The sequence below is a fragment of the Pipistrellus hanaki genome, assembly GCF_964339955.1.
Source record: "Pipistrellus hanaki genome assembly, chromosome: 4".
Classification (NCBI taxonomy): Eukaryota; Metazoa; Chordata; class Mammalia; order Chiroptera; family Vespertilionidae; genus Pipistrellus; species Pipistrellus hanaki.
In genome coordinates this window covers 25,424,572-25,437,455 of record NC_140506.1, presented here as the reverse complement: position 1 = coordinate 25,437,455, position 12,884 = coordinate 25,424,572, and the positions used below count along the sequence as shown (strand labels likewise).

Sequence of the window (12,884 nt, the reverse complement as noted above, 5' to 3'; positions counted from 1 at the left end):
CCTGGGAAGGCCACATTAGCCCCTCCCTCCTTCCCCTTATCTTAACTTCCTCTGCTGCCCTCCTCCTCCTTCTCCTCCTCCTCCTCCCTGCCTTCATTCTAACGTTCCTCTGACCCCAGATGCTGAGCTCCTCATCCTCTCAAATCCACTCTGGGGCAGAGAAGAAGGTGGGTGCTCACCACCTAAGACCCCTCCCAGCTCCTTTTCCTGCGCGGGCCCCCCTCCCCCGGTATCCTGGCAATCTCAATTTACAACAAGGAGCCTCTTTGTCCATCTGCTCCCTCAGACTTGCTCATGAGGGCCTGCGACACCCAGCCAAATTTCAACACCACACCCGCCTGCACCCCCAACTCCAGCGAGGTGGCCCCAGGTTTGGGAAGTAGAACAAGCCACTGCAGAACCATGACTTCCGCACTCCCGTGCCAGGCCAGGGCCCCACAGGGCATTTCTGACCCCTCCATTCTCAGCCTCAGCAAGCACAGCAGCCACCTAGGTGGTACATTGGAGGACAGGTGCCTGTTTCTACCCTGACAAAGGTCCCCTATGAAAGCTTTTTCCTTCTGCAGTCCTGACACCCATGCACTCCTCTCATAGGCTCCAAAAACCCATGGCACGGGGTTCCTTGCCACCCATGTGGCCCCCTCTATGCAGGTCTGTGCTCAAACCTGCCAGCAGTGGGCTATGCTGTGACTATGCAGCTGAACACAAGACATGGGCCACAAACAGGCAAAGCAGGTGCTTCTAACACCCGAGCTGCATGCTCTGGAACCTATAAAAAAACCTTGCTTATAATACGTTCATGAGAGAAACTTAAAAAACGGAAAATCTAGAATTCTACACACCAATGACAGATTCTCTTATTTGCAGAGACTGACGAACAAACACACCTCTTTAGTTTCAGCTGTGCTGCGAGAACAATTTTATCTGTCAGTCTGCGTGGAGACCAGTTCTGACTGACATTTATTAATGTCACATTTGTTAAATTAACTGAAATACTTTCCTAGGAGACCACTCAGAGAGCCTCCACTGTGCCTGTCCACACCTGTAGGCCCCGTGTGCAAATCTCAGACCCTATAGGCCTGGCTCAGATGTCATATGTAATTCTGCACCTTCTATACCAGGGACTCCAGAGCCCACCGTGTCCTGGCCGGTGGGTTTCTTCCTTTGCCGTCATAAAGACACTGCAACGGAGAGAAAGCTCCGTGTTACAAGCAGATCTGCCTCAGATACCTCCGTGGAGAACTGCTCCCGTGTGTCCAGGGCCCAGGCAGGGTGGGGACACGTGTGTGTGTGTGTGTGTGTACCTCTTTTGGCTGCAAGGGCCCTCAGCCCATCAAGGTGAGAAGACACCCTCAGACAAGGTTATAGAAGTGAGACGCAGCCAGCAGGGCCCTGGCCAGAACCTGCTCTGAGGCCTTGTCCCAGCTCTGCCTCTGAGCTGGGGATCCATCAAGATTGTCTGGGAGCTCTGAGACCCAAGCACCCCTTCTTTTATTTTGTTCTCTTAGAACAAACAAAACCTCTGTGCACAACAGAGGCAAGATAAAAGCACATAAACCACAAAGTCACCTAACTCCTTTCTCTCCTACTGCCTCCAGCCCTTTAGAACTTCAATATTCTTAATTTAAAAATTTCCTAGAGCCGAAACCAGTTTGGTTCAGTGGTAGAGCGTCGGTCTGCGGACTGAAAGGTCCCGGGCTTGATTCCGGTCAAGGGCATGTACCTTGCTTGCGGGCACATCCCCGGTGGGGGTTGTGCAAGAGGCAGCTGGTCGATGTTTCTCTCTCATCGACGTTTCTAGCTCTCTATCCCTCTCCCTTCCTCTCTGTAAAAACAAAAAAAATCAATAAAATATATTTAAAAAAATAAAAATGAAAAAATAAAAATTTCCTAGAGTGTGAACTAGGCAGTGACAACTGCTGAGGACACTGGGCAGAGAGGGGGGATGTTCACCTGAAAATGTCAGGGTCGATCACATGAGAGGAGGTCCACTCCCTGACCTATGAAAGCAGGATTTTGTGTGTGAATATTTGGGAATATTTGGAATAGCAGGGTTGACTGGAAAACCAGGATTTTCAAACACCTAGCATTTCTCACTCCCAGGCCCTCCGCCTGAACACAGATCCGCAGGAGAACACACTCACCAGCTTGTTTGGGTACCGCAGAATCACTGGCTGGACGGGAACTCCCGGAATGAAGGCACCTGCAGAGAAAAGGGACACAGGAACTGTTTTATTGCCACGGCGGCAGGTCCTGTGCCTGCGTGGCCCATGCTGGACTCAAAATAAAACAGGATTCCTGCAAGGCTTTCCTGGTCAGCAGCAATCCCTTGCCTGGAAAGCTCTCCCCATCTGTGCTGGTGGAAAACACAGAGAATTCCAGGGTCACAGCCCTGCTGGCAGGGAGCAGACACAAGTGTCTCCAGGCTGAGCTGCACTTTGATAGGACAATTGGGAGCACTGGTGGAAGTGAGGGTCTCCTCCACTTTTTCAAGGAGAAAAAAAATAATAAAGAAAACTATAGCCTGGCTGTGTGGCTTGGTGATTGAGTGCCGACCCATGAACCAGGAGGTCACAGTTTGATTCCTGTTCAGGGCACGTGCCCAAGTTGTGGGCTCGATTCTCAGTGAGGGGTATGCAGGAGGCAGCTGATCAATGATTCTCATCAATGATGCTTCTATCCCTCCCTCCTACTCCCTTCCTCTCTCTGGACTCAATAAAAAACATTAAAAAAAGCTACATACCAGGTTTGAAGGTAATTAGGCAGGTCCTATTGGTACAAGTTCCCTCTGGAAAAATCATTATCTTGAAATAAAAAAGAAAAAAAGAGTTTAGCAATAAAGGGACATAATTCAGAATTCACAGGTGCCAATTTTGACAATCTATTTCCCTACTGCTGACATAATTTTAGATACTTTAATCATTTTCAGTTGAACAAGGTGAAACGCATTATGGAAGATTATGCTGATTTCTTCTCTAACTATGGGATTTATTAAAATCTGGAAGCAATGCAAGTAGACAACAGCATGTGCCTTCTTAGACTAGGGAGTTGCATATGCTAATTGTGGTCCCTGCCTCCTGACTGCCCAGAGGACCAGACACACCTGCAAAGAGCAGGCTGTCAATGGGAGCAGGCGTCCGAGGCAGGGGAGCACAGGGGCACACAGATGAGAGCTTGTGGCTAAAGGACTCGGAATGGCCCTGGGGAAGAGGGTGTTGGCCAGCAAGTGGAAACCCAAACAGAATCCACAGTAGACAACACCTTCTCCACAGCTGAGAAATACAACCTGTGTGGGTGTTTTCAATTCTGGTCCCTGAAGGGAAGACCATCCCCAGGTGACAATGAGCCACCAGGGGTCTAACCCTGGCATGTCAACGGTCAGGCAGGTAAGCTGAAGGAGGGGCAGGAATGGCCTGTACTTGTAGGGGTGGCAGTCAGGGAACCACTCCAAGTGGCTGTCCACGGGCACAGGTGCTAGGAGCCAGCACCCCTCATGTTTCCTGAGCAGCCAGAACCCAGAGTCTGGTGGGATTTCCAGCTTCTCAATGTTGGCTCAGTTTAAAAGAAGAAAAATACAGCTTGGGTCAAACACTTCGATGGCTAATAGCAGCCGAGGCCTGCGCCTAATGGCCCGGGTCAGGAACCAGGTGCACTCAGGAAGCTCAGCCCATGACCATGAAGCAGTGGGCACCTTATAGATGAATACTCTGCTCAGAAATGAGGTGCTGCTAACCCAGAGGACCGGGTAGCAGGTCTTTCTGACTCAAAACTTATACAAAGATTTGTTGTCAATAAAGATTGTGGGAACTTGAGATGCAGGTCTGAATGATTTCTTCTTATTTCTTTTAATTTTAAAATTTCAGAATCAAAAGTATTTAGCAGATTCTTGAATTTACACACTCATCAGAAATAAAAGACAACTAAACACAGCCAGTCCCCATGGAAGGCAGGTTCTGGCCCTTTTGTTTCTTCTCCCCTCAGTCTTTAAGCTCACACCTTCTGGAATAGATTCACTCAAATGCAAGCAAGGCCAGGTTACCTGTGGCCACTTGCCATTCGACTGCGCTCGTCTCTTGATTTCCTCCACAGTCCTCCTGCGAGAATCCTGGTCTGATCGGGACACGAAGACGGGCCGTATGTATTTGATCAGAGCTGAAAGGGAAGGGAAGGTGTCATGTGGGGATACACCACTTCTGCTGAGCAGGACTGAAACCCCTAGAAGTTCCAGGGGCTATACCATGGGGTGGGTAGGAGTCCATGACTGGGCACAAGGGAACTGGGAAACCACCAAAGCTTCCGGTAAACTTAGAGGACAGCACGAAGCCTTAGTAACAACACTGAGTGAGAGAGCCCCTGTCACTGTAAATAAAGAAGGGTATGAGGGCCATGGACTCAAGGGTCACAGGACTCATGCCACATGGCTCCTACTGTGGGGTGAACTGTGTTCCTCAAAAACATAGGCTGATGTCCTAGCCTATGACAGTGATCTTATTTGAAAAGATATATTTTTAAAAAAATATGTATTGATTTCAGAGAAAAGGGAGAGGGTGAGAGGGATAGAAACATTAATGATGAGAGAGAATCATTGATCGGCTGCTTCCTGCATGCCCCCTACTGGGTGGGGATCAGGCATACGCGCTGACTGGGAATCAAACTGGCTGAGACTTCCTGGTCCATGGGTTAACACTCAACCACTAAGCCACAGTGGCCAGGCAGAAAGAAGATATTTGCAGATGTACTCAAGGTACAGGGAGGTAGTCTGGATTGAAGTGGGCCCTAATCAGTGACTGGGTTTTTTTGTTTTTGTTTTATAAGAAGGGATAACAGACATAGAGGGAGAGAACACTACTGTCTGCCTTTGCCTAGACAAGCCCTGCTCCAGAATCCACATGAAATTTAAAAGGCAGAGAGGGTAGCCTGAATGGCACAGTTGGGTAGAGTTTGTCCTGTGCACTCAAAGGTCACAAGTTCAATTCCTAGTCAGGGCACATACTCAGTTTGTGGGTTCCATCCACCAGGAAGAGTGGGTACAGGAGGCAGCCAATCGATGTTTCTCTCTCTCTCTCTCCCTTCCTCACTCTTGAAAAAAATAAATAAAAATATATCTTTGGTGAGGATTTGAAAAAAAAAAAAGGCAGAAGCTGGTTGGCAAGAAGGAGAATAGGGGCAGAGCCCAGGCATAGCAGCTGGAGGAACCATGGGATGGAAACCTGGCACAGGCTGGCCAACCCTCCAGGGGCACCACGGGCAGTGCTCCAGGAGGGCTGGGCCAGGCTTGGCATCTGGGGTGCTTTCATCTGTGAAGTGAGGGAACCATGTAAAGTACCCAAGAGACCATCTAAAGTGCCCAGGATTCCTTTCAGCCACCACAATAATGGTGAATGTGCTCGGTGGTAACCCCAGAAAGATGTGTCTATGTCCTAACCCCCAGAATCTGTGAATGTGACATTTAAAAATTGCACATGTACCTAGGTAAGGATCTTGAGGTGAACTCACCCTGGATTGTAAGACACACAGAGATACAGACACAGGGAGAGGCCCTGGGACGATGGAGAAAGAGGTGGAGTGACTGTACCGCAGGCCCAGGGACGCCTGAGCATCAGGAGCTGGGGAGGCAGGAAGGCCGCCCCCATCCCCATCCCACCCCCAGAGTCCCATAGGGGGCTCAGTCCTGAGATAATGTGATGAGGGCCTTCTGGCTTCAGAATGAGAGAGCACACAGTTCTGTTGTTTTAAGCCACAGTGATCTACCATGCAGTCTAAGGACCTCCTGTGCCTGGGTTTTGAGAACAGTAACTAGTGTGGTGGGACGGAGCCCTGTGCTGTGCCCAGACTTCCAGGATCCTCGGTGCTAGAACTTGAAGAAGTACTTCAACAAATTATATTTAAGGGCACAAATGAAAACTAAAACCCACAATGACTAATACAGAGGAAATCACAACAAAGGAAAGATAACAGGGACACAAGCCCAGGGCCTATTTCACGTGGGAGTGACCTGCACTGCGGGCGGGTGGAGAGGACCTCACTCACTTCCCCATATTGGGATGTCTCTGCTCTCGGCCTTCATCACGATGGAGGACATGGTCATGGTGACGGGGATGGCATCGAAGTAGGAGGAGTGTGGTGCCAGGGTGAAGATGGCTGCCTCAGTGGGCAGGGCCTGCCGCCCCTTCACAATCACCCGGTGGAAGCCGCCGATGAACCACATAGTCCGCATGATGGCCTTGAGCAGGAAGTCCACAACCCTACGAGAGAGGATGCAAGTCAAACAGGAGTCTCCTGCCTCCTGTGGACAGTTGTGGATACCCTTGAACTGGACGAGCTCACCAGGAGAGCACAGAGACTCACTGTAGTCGAGGTCAGGGAGAGGTAGACACAGCCAGCAAAACAAGAAGGGGCACATGGCAGGTAAAGGGTCACAGAGGTGGGGGGATAACTGGACACTGAGGAGACAGTGTGTCCAGGTGGAGGGCGCATCCTGACATCGAACCCTGGGTGTTGGTCCCTGAACATGCAAGCATGAGAAGAGTGGGAAAGAGCCCAGTCCACCTTGGTTTTTGAGATCCATGTGGTCCTGGAGACCGCTGATCTGCATGTTTCAAATGGTTTTGCTACAAAAGGGAGCAAGCACCCAAACAAGGGGAGAGGTAAGAGCTGGCCTGTATGTTGATGGGACACTCTGCCTACTGTTCCCCCTCCCATGAAGCAATGACAGCTGATGATGCACAGGAGAGGCCTGAGGCCATATCCTGGGGCTGTGAGGACAGGAAGGGCCTGGGCCATGTCCTGGAGCTGCAAGGAGCTTCAAGCTCAATGCAGGGCCAGGCTGGCCAGGAGCAGGGCCAGTCCTTGGGCAGCAGGTCTAGAGGCAGTACTGGGCTGCAGACTGGAGGTGGGGGCCACTGGGTTTCTCCAGGGAAATCCCAAGCTAAGACCCTGGAGGCTTCCAGGAGAGCAGAGAAAAGCTGAAAATAAGTTCAAGTCCAGGCCCTGGTCTCCAGGGCACACATGGTACCAGGCTGTCATGAAGATGGACTTCTCAGATCTGAGAGCAGAGTTCCCCCATGGAGCACGTGGGAATGAACCATGTCCCCCAAACTCCTATATTTTGAAATAAGGTGAAATGAGATCATAGGACAGGGCTTGCATCTGATAGGATCGGTGTCTTTATAAGAAGCAGCAGAAAGACCGGAACACTGTCCTGTGAGGACACAGGGGGAAGGTGGCATCTGCAGCCAGGAGGAGACACTCCCCAAGAAGTCAGCCATGCAGGCACCCTGGCCTCCAACTTCAGACTCAAGGCACAAATGTCTGTTGTTTAGTTCTAGCTGGTGGTACTTGGTTAAGACAGCCTGAGAGGACTAAGACACCTCTTTCTACCACATGAGTCAGGGGGCAGGGAGGGTCAGCACCAAGATGACCATTGCCATGGCCCGCCTGGCCTGGCTTAGGTGTCGGCCCGCTGGTCAGGTGTTGCAAGAAGATACTAGTTTTTACAACACTGTGTTTTGAAAGTAACTTAGAGTAATTGCCTTTTGTGAAAAGGCGCACTTCCTTTCATTAACAAAACCTAAGATTTTTATTTTAGGAACTTATGAGTGACACTGACATACATTCAGCAAAAAGGCTCCCTAACCTAACTTCAGTCTACTCAGAGCCGCACAGCTGTGCATAGAGGGAGGACCCACCTCCCTGCCCACTGCACGAGCATGCTGCCCATTGTGCATGGGGCCGAAGGGCATATGCTCTGAGCCCTGTTATTTCAAAACCTGCTTCCTTTTGCCTCCCTCGGTCCCACACTTGGGCACAAGTCATTGTGTGTTCCTCTCAGGAGTTCAGTGTGCAGTTTGTTCTCCTGTACATATATATGTATGTATATACATATATGTATTTTCATTGATTTCAGAGGGAGAGATACAATCATCAATGATGAGAGAATCATTTATTGGCTGCCACAGTGGAGTTTGAGGACTGGGGGACATGGAAATAGCAGCCATGTGGCTGGAAGGACTCTGTTAGGAGCTGGAGACCATGGCAGGGTGTGGCAGGAGCTGCAGTGTCCCAGCCTGGAGAGCACAACCCTGGCACACTCTGCCCCGGGAAGGAAAGGATAAACACTGGGTGGACAGAAGCTGTGAGAACAAAGAAATGACCCTGTGACTTCACACATCAAAGCATCACTGACAGGACTTACTTTCGCCACAAGGCCAGGGGCTGCTCCGGGTCCCTCTCAGCGGGTCCCAGGGAAGCGACGAGTGCGAAGGGCCAGGCGAGCAACATCATGAAGGCGGCAAGCAGCAGCCGGATGGGAAAAAGCGTCAGCGTCATGACCGCAATCTGGGGAGACAGACTGAGGTCGTTCCAGAAGCACTGTCATCAGGGAACCTCTCCTCTGGAATCCTCACGTGGAAGCTGCCAGGCACTGGTGCTAGGCCTGCCCTGGTCAGGGTACTTTCAGCTCAGGAATAGCCAGGTGGCTGAAGCAGCAGCGACACCCTACCCAGGTTACAGGGGACCTGCTACCCCTTTTGCACTCCGTCCTAAAGTCACCCCTGCAGGAGGCCGAGGAGCAGGGTTGGGGGTTTCTCTCGAGGAATCAACAGAGCTCCATCCCGACTCCCACACCTGCAGGCAGTCGGAACCTGAGTCTTACATGATGCAAGGACACTTGCATAGCACTAAGATGTCATCTGTGAAATAGCTAGATGGCAGGGGTGGGGCTGGCAAGACTAGGCCTAAGAAGACCAGAGAATTTGGGGGCTTCCCAGCCCAAGGAAATTATAGGGCGCAAGCCCAACAGAGAATGTGCCACCATGGGTTAATTGGGAGGATGCCGGGAAGATGGGTTGGGCTCTGTGGGCAGGGGCAGGCCCTGCAGGTGAGGGGATAGTGCAAACATGGGGTGGGAGTGGGAATGATGGACACATGGGTTCAGCAGAGTGGTCGAGTCCAACAGTGTCCAGGTGGATGGACAGCTGTCACTAAAACACCTCCATGCACAACTCGACGCTCTGGCTCTGCACCAGTTGATACTCAGGCAGTCAGAAGTGGACCGGGAAGGATGACAACTGAAACTTACAGAGACGTTATGACCCATAATACACTGTTCCGTTATCTGCAATAATACACACTTCAAATATGCAGGTTTGGTGCAGAGAAGACAGAAAAGACAGGTCTGTGGTGAGGTGTCATGCTGTCAGTTGGCCAAGCCTGAACAGCCCCACCTGTCTCACCTTGCTGGGCCCCTGTCACCTACAACTTGAGTGCATGTGGGCTGTTCCCTCAGCCTCTGCAGATTCCCTTGGGCCCCCGTCAAGAGCAGCACAGTCCAACATGATACAATGCCAGCCATTTGTGTAATTATTAATTTCCCAGTGGCTACCCTTTAAAAAAAACAAGGTGATGAAACTTTATTTAATCCAATATACCTGCAATATCACTTCAGCATGTATTCAATATAAAAAATTATGAGGTAGTCCATGCTTTTTTCATGTCTTGGAAATCCAGTGTACGTTTTATGCCCCTGGGGCATCCCAATTTACACTCACCTCGTTTTAAGTGCTCAATAGCCACCTGTGGCCACGGCTGCCTGTTGGACAGTGCGGATTTGATAACCATGTTTTGCAAAGGATAGCAATGTTTAATGGCCCTTCTCTCCTCCTCTTGCAGGAGCGGGATGGGGAGAGCCCAGCGGGAAGCTCCTGTTTCAGTAGGAGGCTGCACCTAAGCGGCCATCCCAGACCTGCTGTCCTGCTGGCTCAGTGTTCATGCTTCCCACTAAGTGGTGTTGCCTCAAGGCTGTCAGGAAATGTGTTTTACTGGTGAGAATGCACCTTTGCATCCTGGATTTTTGAGAACTTGGCTTTGCTTTACATGGTGACTGGGTGCTGAACTTTATCACAGGTCTGTGTCCAGTGGGTGAACCTGTGCCTGTCCTCACTCACAAGTGATATGTTCACAGTTTGTCTCACATTGAAACCTTAGTGACAGTGCTGCGAAGTGACACGTACAGTTTCTTTACTTACAACAGGGGTAGGGAACCTTTTTTTTTTTTTTTTTTTTTTTTTTTTTTGGCCAAGGGCCATTTGGATATTTATAATAATATCTGCAGGCCATACAAAATTATCAACTTAAAAATTATGTTGCTATGGAAAAAGTTCCTAGATTTATTGAATTTCAGATTCCAACTAAGATTGACTTGGCAGGGCCAGATGTCCCCATCCCCGTCTTAAAGGAATTGTTAGGATTAAGTAAGTAAATAAATCAATCTCTGGGTCTGCCTGTGAAAACGCCTCTGAGACCGAGTCATCATGATTCTCGGTGACCTGACCCCTGGGTCTCCTCGTGTGCTGCCTCCTCTGGGTGAATCCTCAGGGAACAATATTAGGATTTCTGCCAGCTGCCTCTCTCGAGAAATTTCTACAGAGAGTTCTGACTGCTGTTTCCATGTTTCTAAGACTACTATTTATCAAGCTTTCTCTTTTCTCTTGGTTTCATTTTAGTACTTTTGTCAATGAGGAAATCTCCAAAGTTCTCAGACTTTTCCTCCCCCACTAAACTTCCCAGCACAAGTGATTTCAGGATAACTGAAGCTGCCCATGACGTTTGTCATGACTTTTAGATCAATCCTGATCTACAAGCTCATGTTTAGATTATTTGTGCTTTCAAAACTTTTCAGCCTATATTGACAGATCTTCTATTTTATTAATCTGCTTATAGAACCAGTTTGATACTGATTTTGGCTCTTAGTAGAGTGTCTCCTACTCTGAGTCTATGCTAACGGTTTAATTCACATCTTGCAGTAAAAGCCAAGAGCATTAATTTCAGAAATACCTTATTTCCCAAAATTCACACTGAGAACATATATCTTTAAGTACCTCTTTAATTTAAACTCGTAAGTTTATTGCCTTTCCTTTATTTTTAACATTTAGTTTACAATATTATGTCCTTTTCTATCCTTTGTGATTATTTTAGAATTCTGTTGCAGAGGGGAAAGAGATTGCAGTCTGTAGGTGACACTTCCCTCCTGTTTCTGAGATGTAACCCTCCCTTCTTCCCCCTTCTCCCCAGCCCATGGGCTGCTCTCACTGTTGGGGTGCCCTCACTTTTGGGGTGCTGGCTGGGAGCTAGCTCAGCAATCCTGCTCTGCCATTAAAATTGACAGCTGGGCCTCTCTTCTCAATTTGCAAAGATAGCAAGTTAAGAAGAGTTTACTATTCCCATAAAATGCCCTTTTTCTGGTGCCTGTGCTGCAGATGTGTGAATAGGCACAGTACCTGAAAACCCCAGAAAGTCTGCACTTGGATGTGTGGCATTTATACCACACCCTGATCTGCAAGCATTTTTTTTTTTTAAGTATCTTTTTATTGACATTAGAGAGAAGAAGGGAGAAGGAGAGAGAGATAGAAACATCAATGATGAGAGAGAATAATTGACCAGCAGCCTCCTGTACACCCCCTACTGTGGATAGAACCCAAACCCAGGCCATGTACCCTGATTGAGAATCGAATCAGTGACCTCCTGGTTCACAGGTCGACGCTCAACCACTGAGGCACACCAGCCAGGCTGCAGGCATTTTCTGTTTCCAGGATAGTTCCTACTATAAATCATGGTATAAAGCAACTGTATCTCATTGGGTTCAAGAAAGAGCATGTGGTGCCAAAACCAGTTTGGCTCAGTGGATAGAGCATCAGTCTGCGGACTCAAGGGTCCCAAGTTCGATTCCGGTCAAGGGCATGTACATTGGTTGCGGGCACATCCCCGGTGGGGTGTGTGTAGGAGGCAGTTAGTCGGTGTATTTCTCTCATCGATGTTTCTAGCTCTCTATCCCTCTCCCTTCCTCTCTGTGAAAAATCAATAAAATATATTTTAAAAAAAGAAAGAATAAAGAAAGAAAGAAAGAGCATGTGGTTTCCAGCACCCCTCCCTATGTGTCTGGGACCTGCAGACTGGGATGGAGGCAGTGCCTCATTCCATCTGGACCAACAGGAAGAAGCTGTTGAAACCTGGTCAAGGGACAGGAGCCTACCCAGCACCCTTTACTCGGGGCCAGAGTGCTGCTGTCCAAGTTATTTGGTTAATTAGCAATACATGTTCCTGTAGCCAGCAGCCAAGGGGTCCACTCGGCCATTCCACATGGGACACAATATGTGAACCTCAGGAAATGCATTAGTGCTCCTGCTCCTGCTCTCAGGATATCAGGCACAGTCCTGGTTTCTGAGTTTCTTAGCAAGCAGGGGAAGGACAGGCTTGACCCTCTGCAAATAAACAAGCCTCCAATGACAAGAGGAGTGGGCAGGTGGGACATAAGGCAGACCAGGTTGAACCACCTGGCTCCACCTAAAGGATGAGGAGGAAGTGGTTCTATTGATATGTATGTATGTATGTATGCGTGTGTGTATGTATGCACTAAGTAAATACGCACTAAATATGTACAGTGTTGTGTAAACTGCAACCCCACAGGGTGCAGGGGGTTCCCAGCATCTCAAGCTAAGAGCCCACATGTTTTCTGGTGTTCCACCAGGTCCCCAAGGCTCGGCCTTCACCTTGCCCAAGTACATGGCCTGTGTGTTCTCTGCCAGGTGAGATCTAAGGTAGGACCTGTGTGAGTGTTCCTATCAGTTGGCAGCCCAGGCCCGCTACCCAGGAGCGGGGTGTGGGCACTCGGAGAGGCTGCTGATCCCAGTGTTGCGGGAACAGAGTTGGATGTACCAGGGACAGGTGAGCTGAAGACCACCTGTGTGTGACAGACCCAGGGGCAGCCAGAGGGAGGAGCTGTTGAGTTAGGAGGCACTAAGGACAGGTCTTGAGGTGGCAATTCATTTCTTTTCAAAGATGGTAGGCTTGGGTGAGCACATAGGATGTGGACAAATCACTAATGGGTG

The 12,884-nt window shown here is 49.3% G+C and overlaps 1 protein-coding gene across 3 annotated transcripts in view; it reads right to left on the bottom strand.

Moving 5' to 3' along the window:
* Positions 1–12,884, bottom strand: part of LPCAT1 (lysophosphatidylcholine acyltransferase 1) — a 36,353-nt gene that overhangs the window by 12,122 nt on the left and 11,347 nt on the right. For 2 of the 3 annotated variants that reach the window (XM_084882612.1, XM_084882610.1), the window contains exons 2-6: positions 8,195–8,337; positions 6,031–6,245; positions 4,040–4,152; positions 2,744–2,804; positions 2,145–2,203 (exon numbers count right to left, since the gene is read on the bottom strand). In XM_084882612.1, coding sequence (XP_084738738.1) covers positions 2,145–2,203; positions 2,744–2,804; positions 4,040–4,152; positions 6,031–6,245; positions 8,195–8,337 — 591 coding nt within the window. The remainder of the gene's footprint in view (positions 1–2,144; positions 2,204–2,743; positions 2,805–4,039; positions 4,153–6,030; positions 6,246–8,194; positions 8,338–12,884) is intronic. The other variant, XM_084882611.1, reaches the window with a different exon arrangement.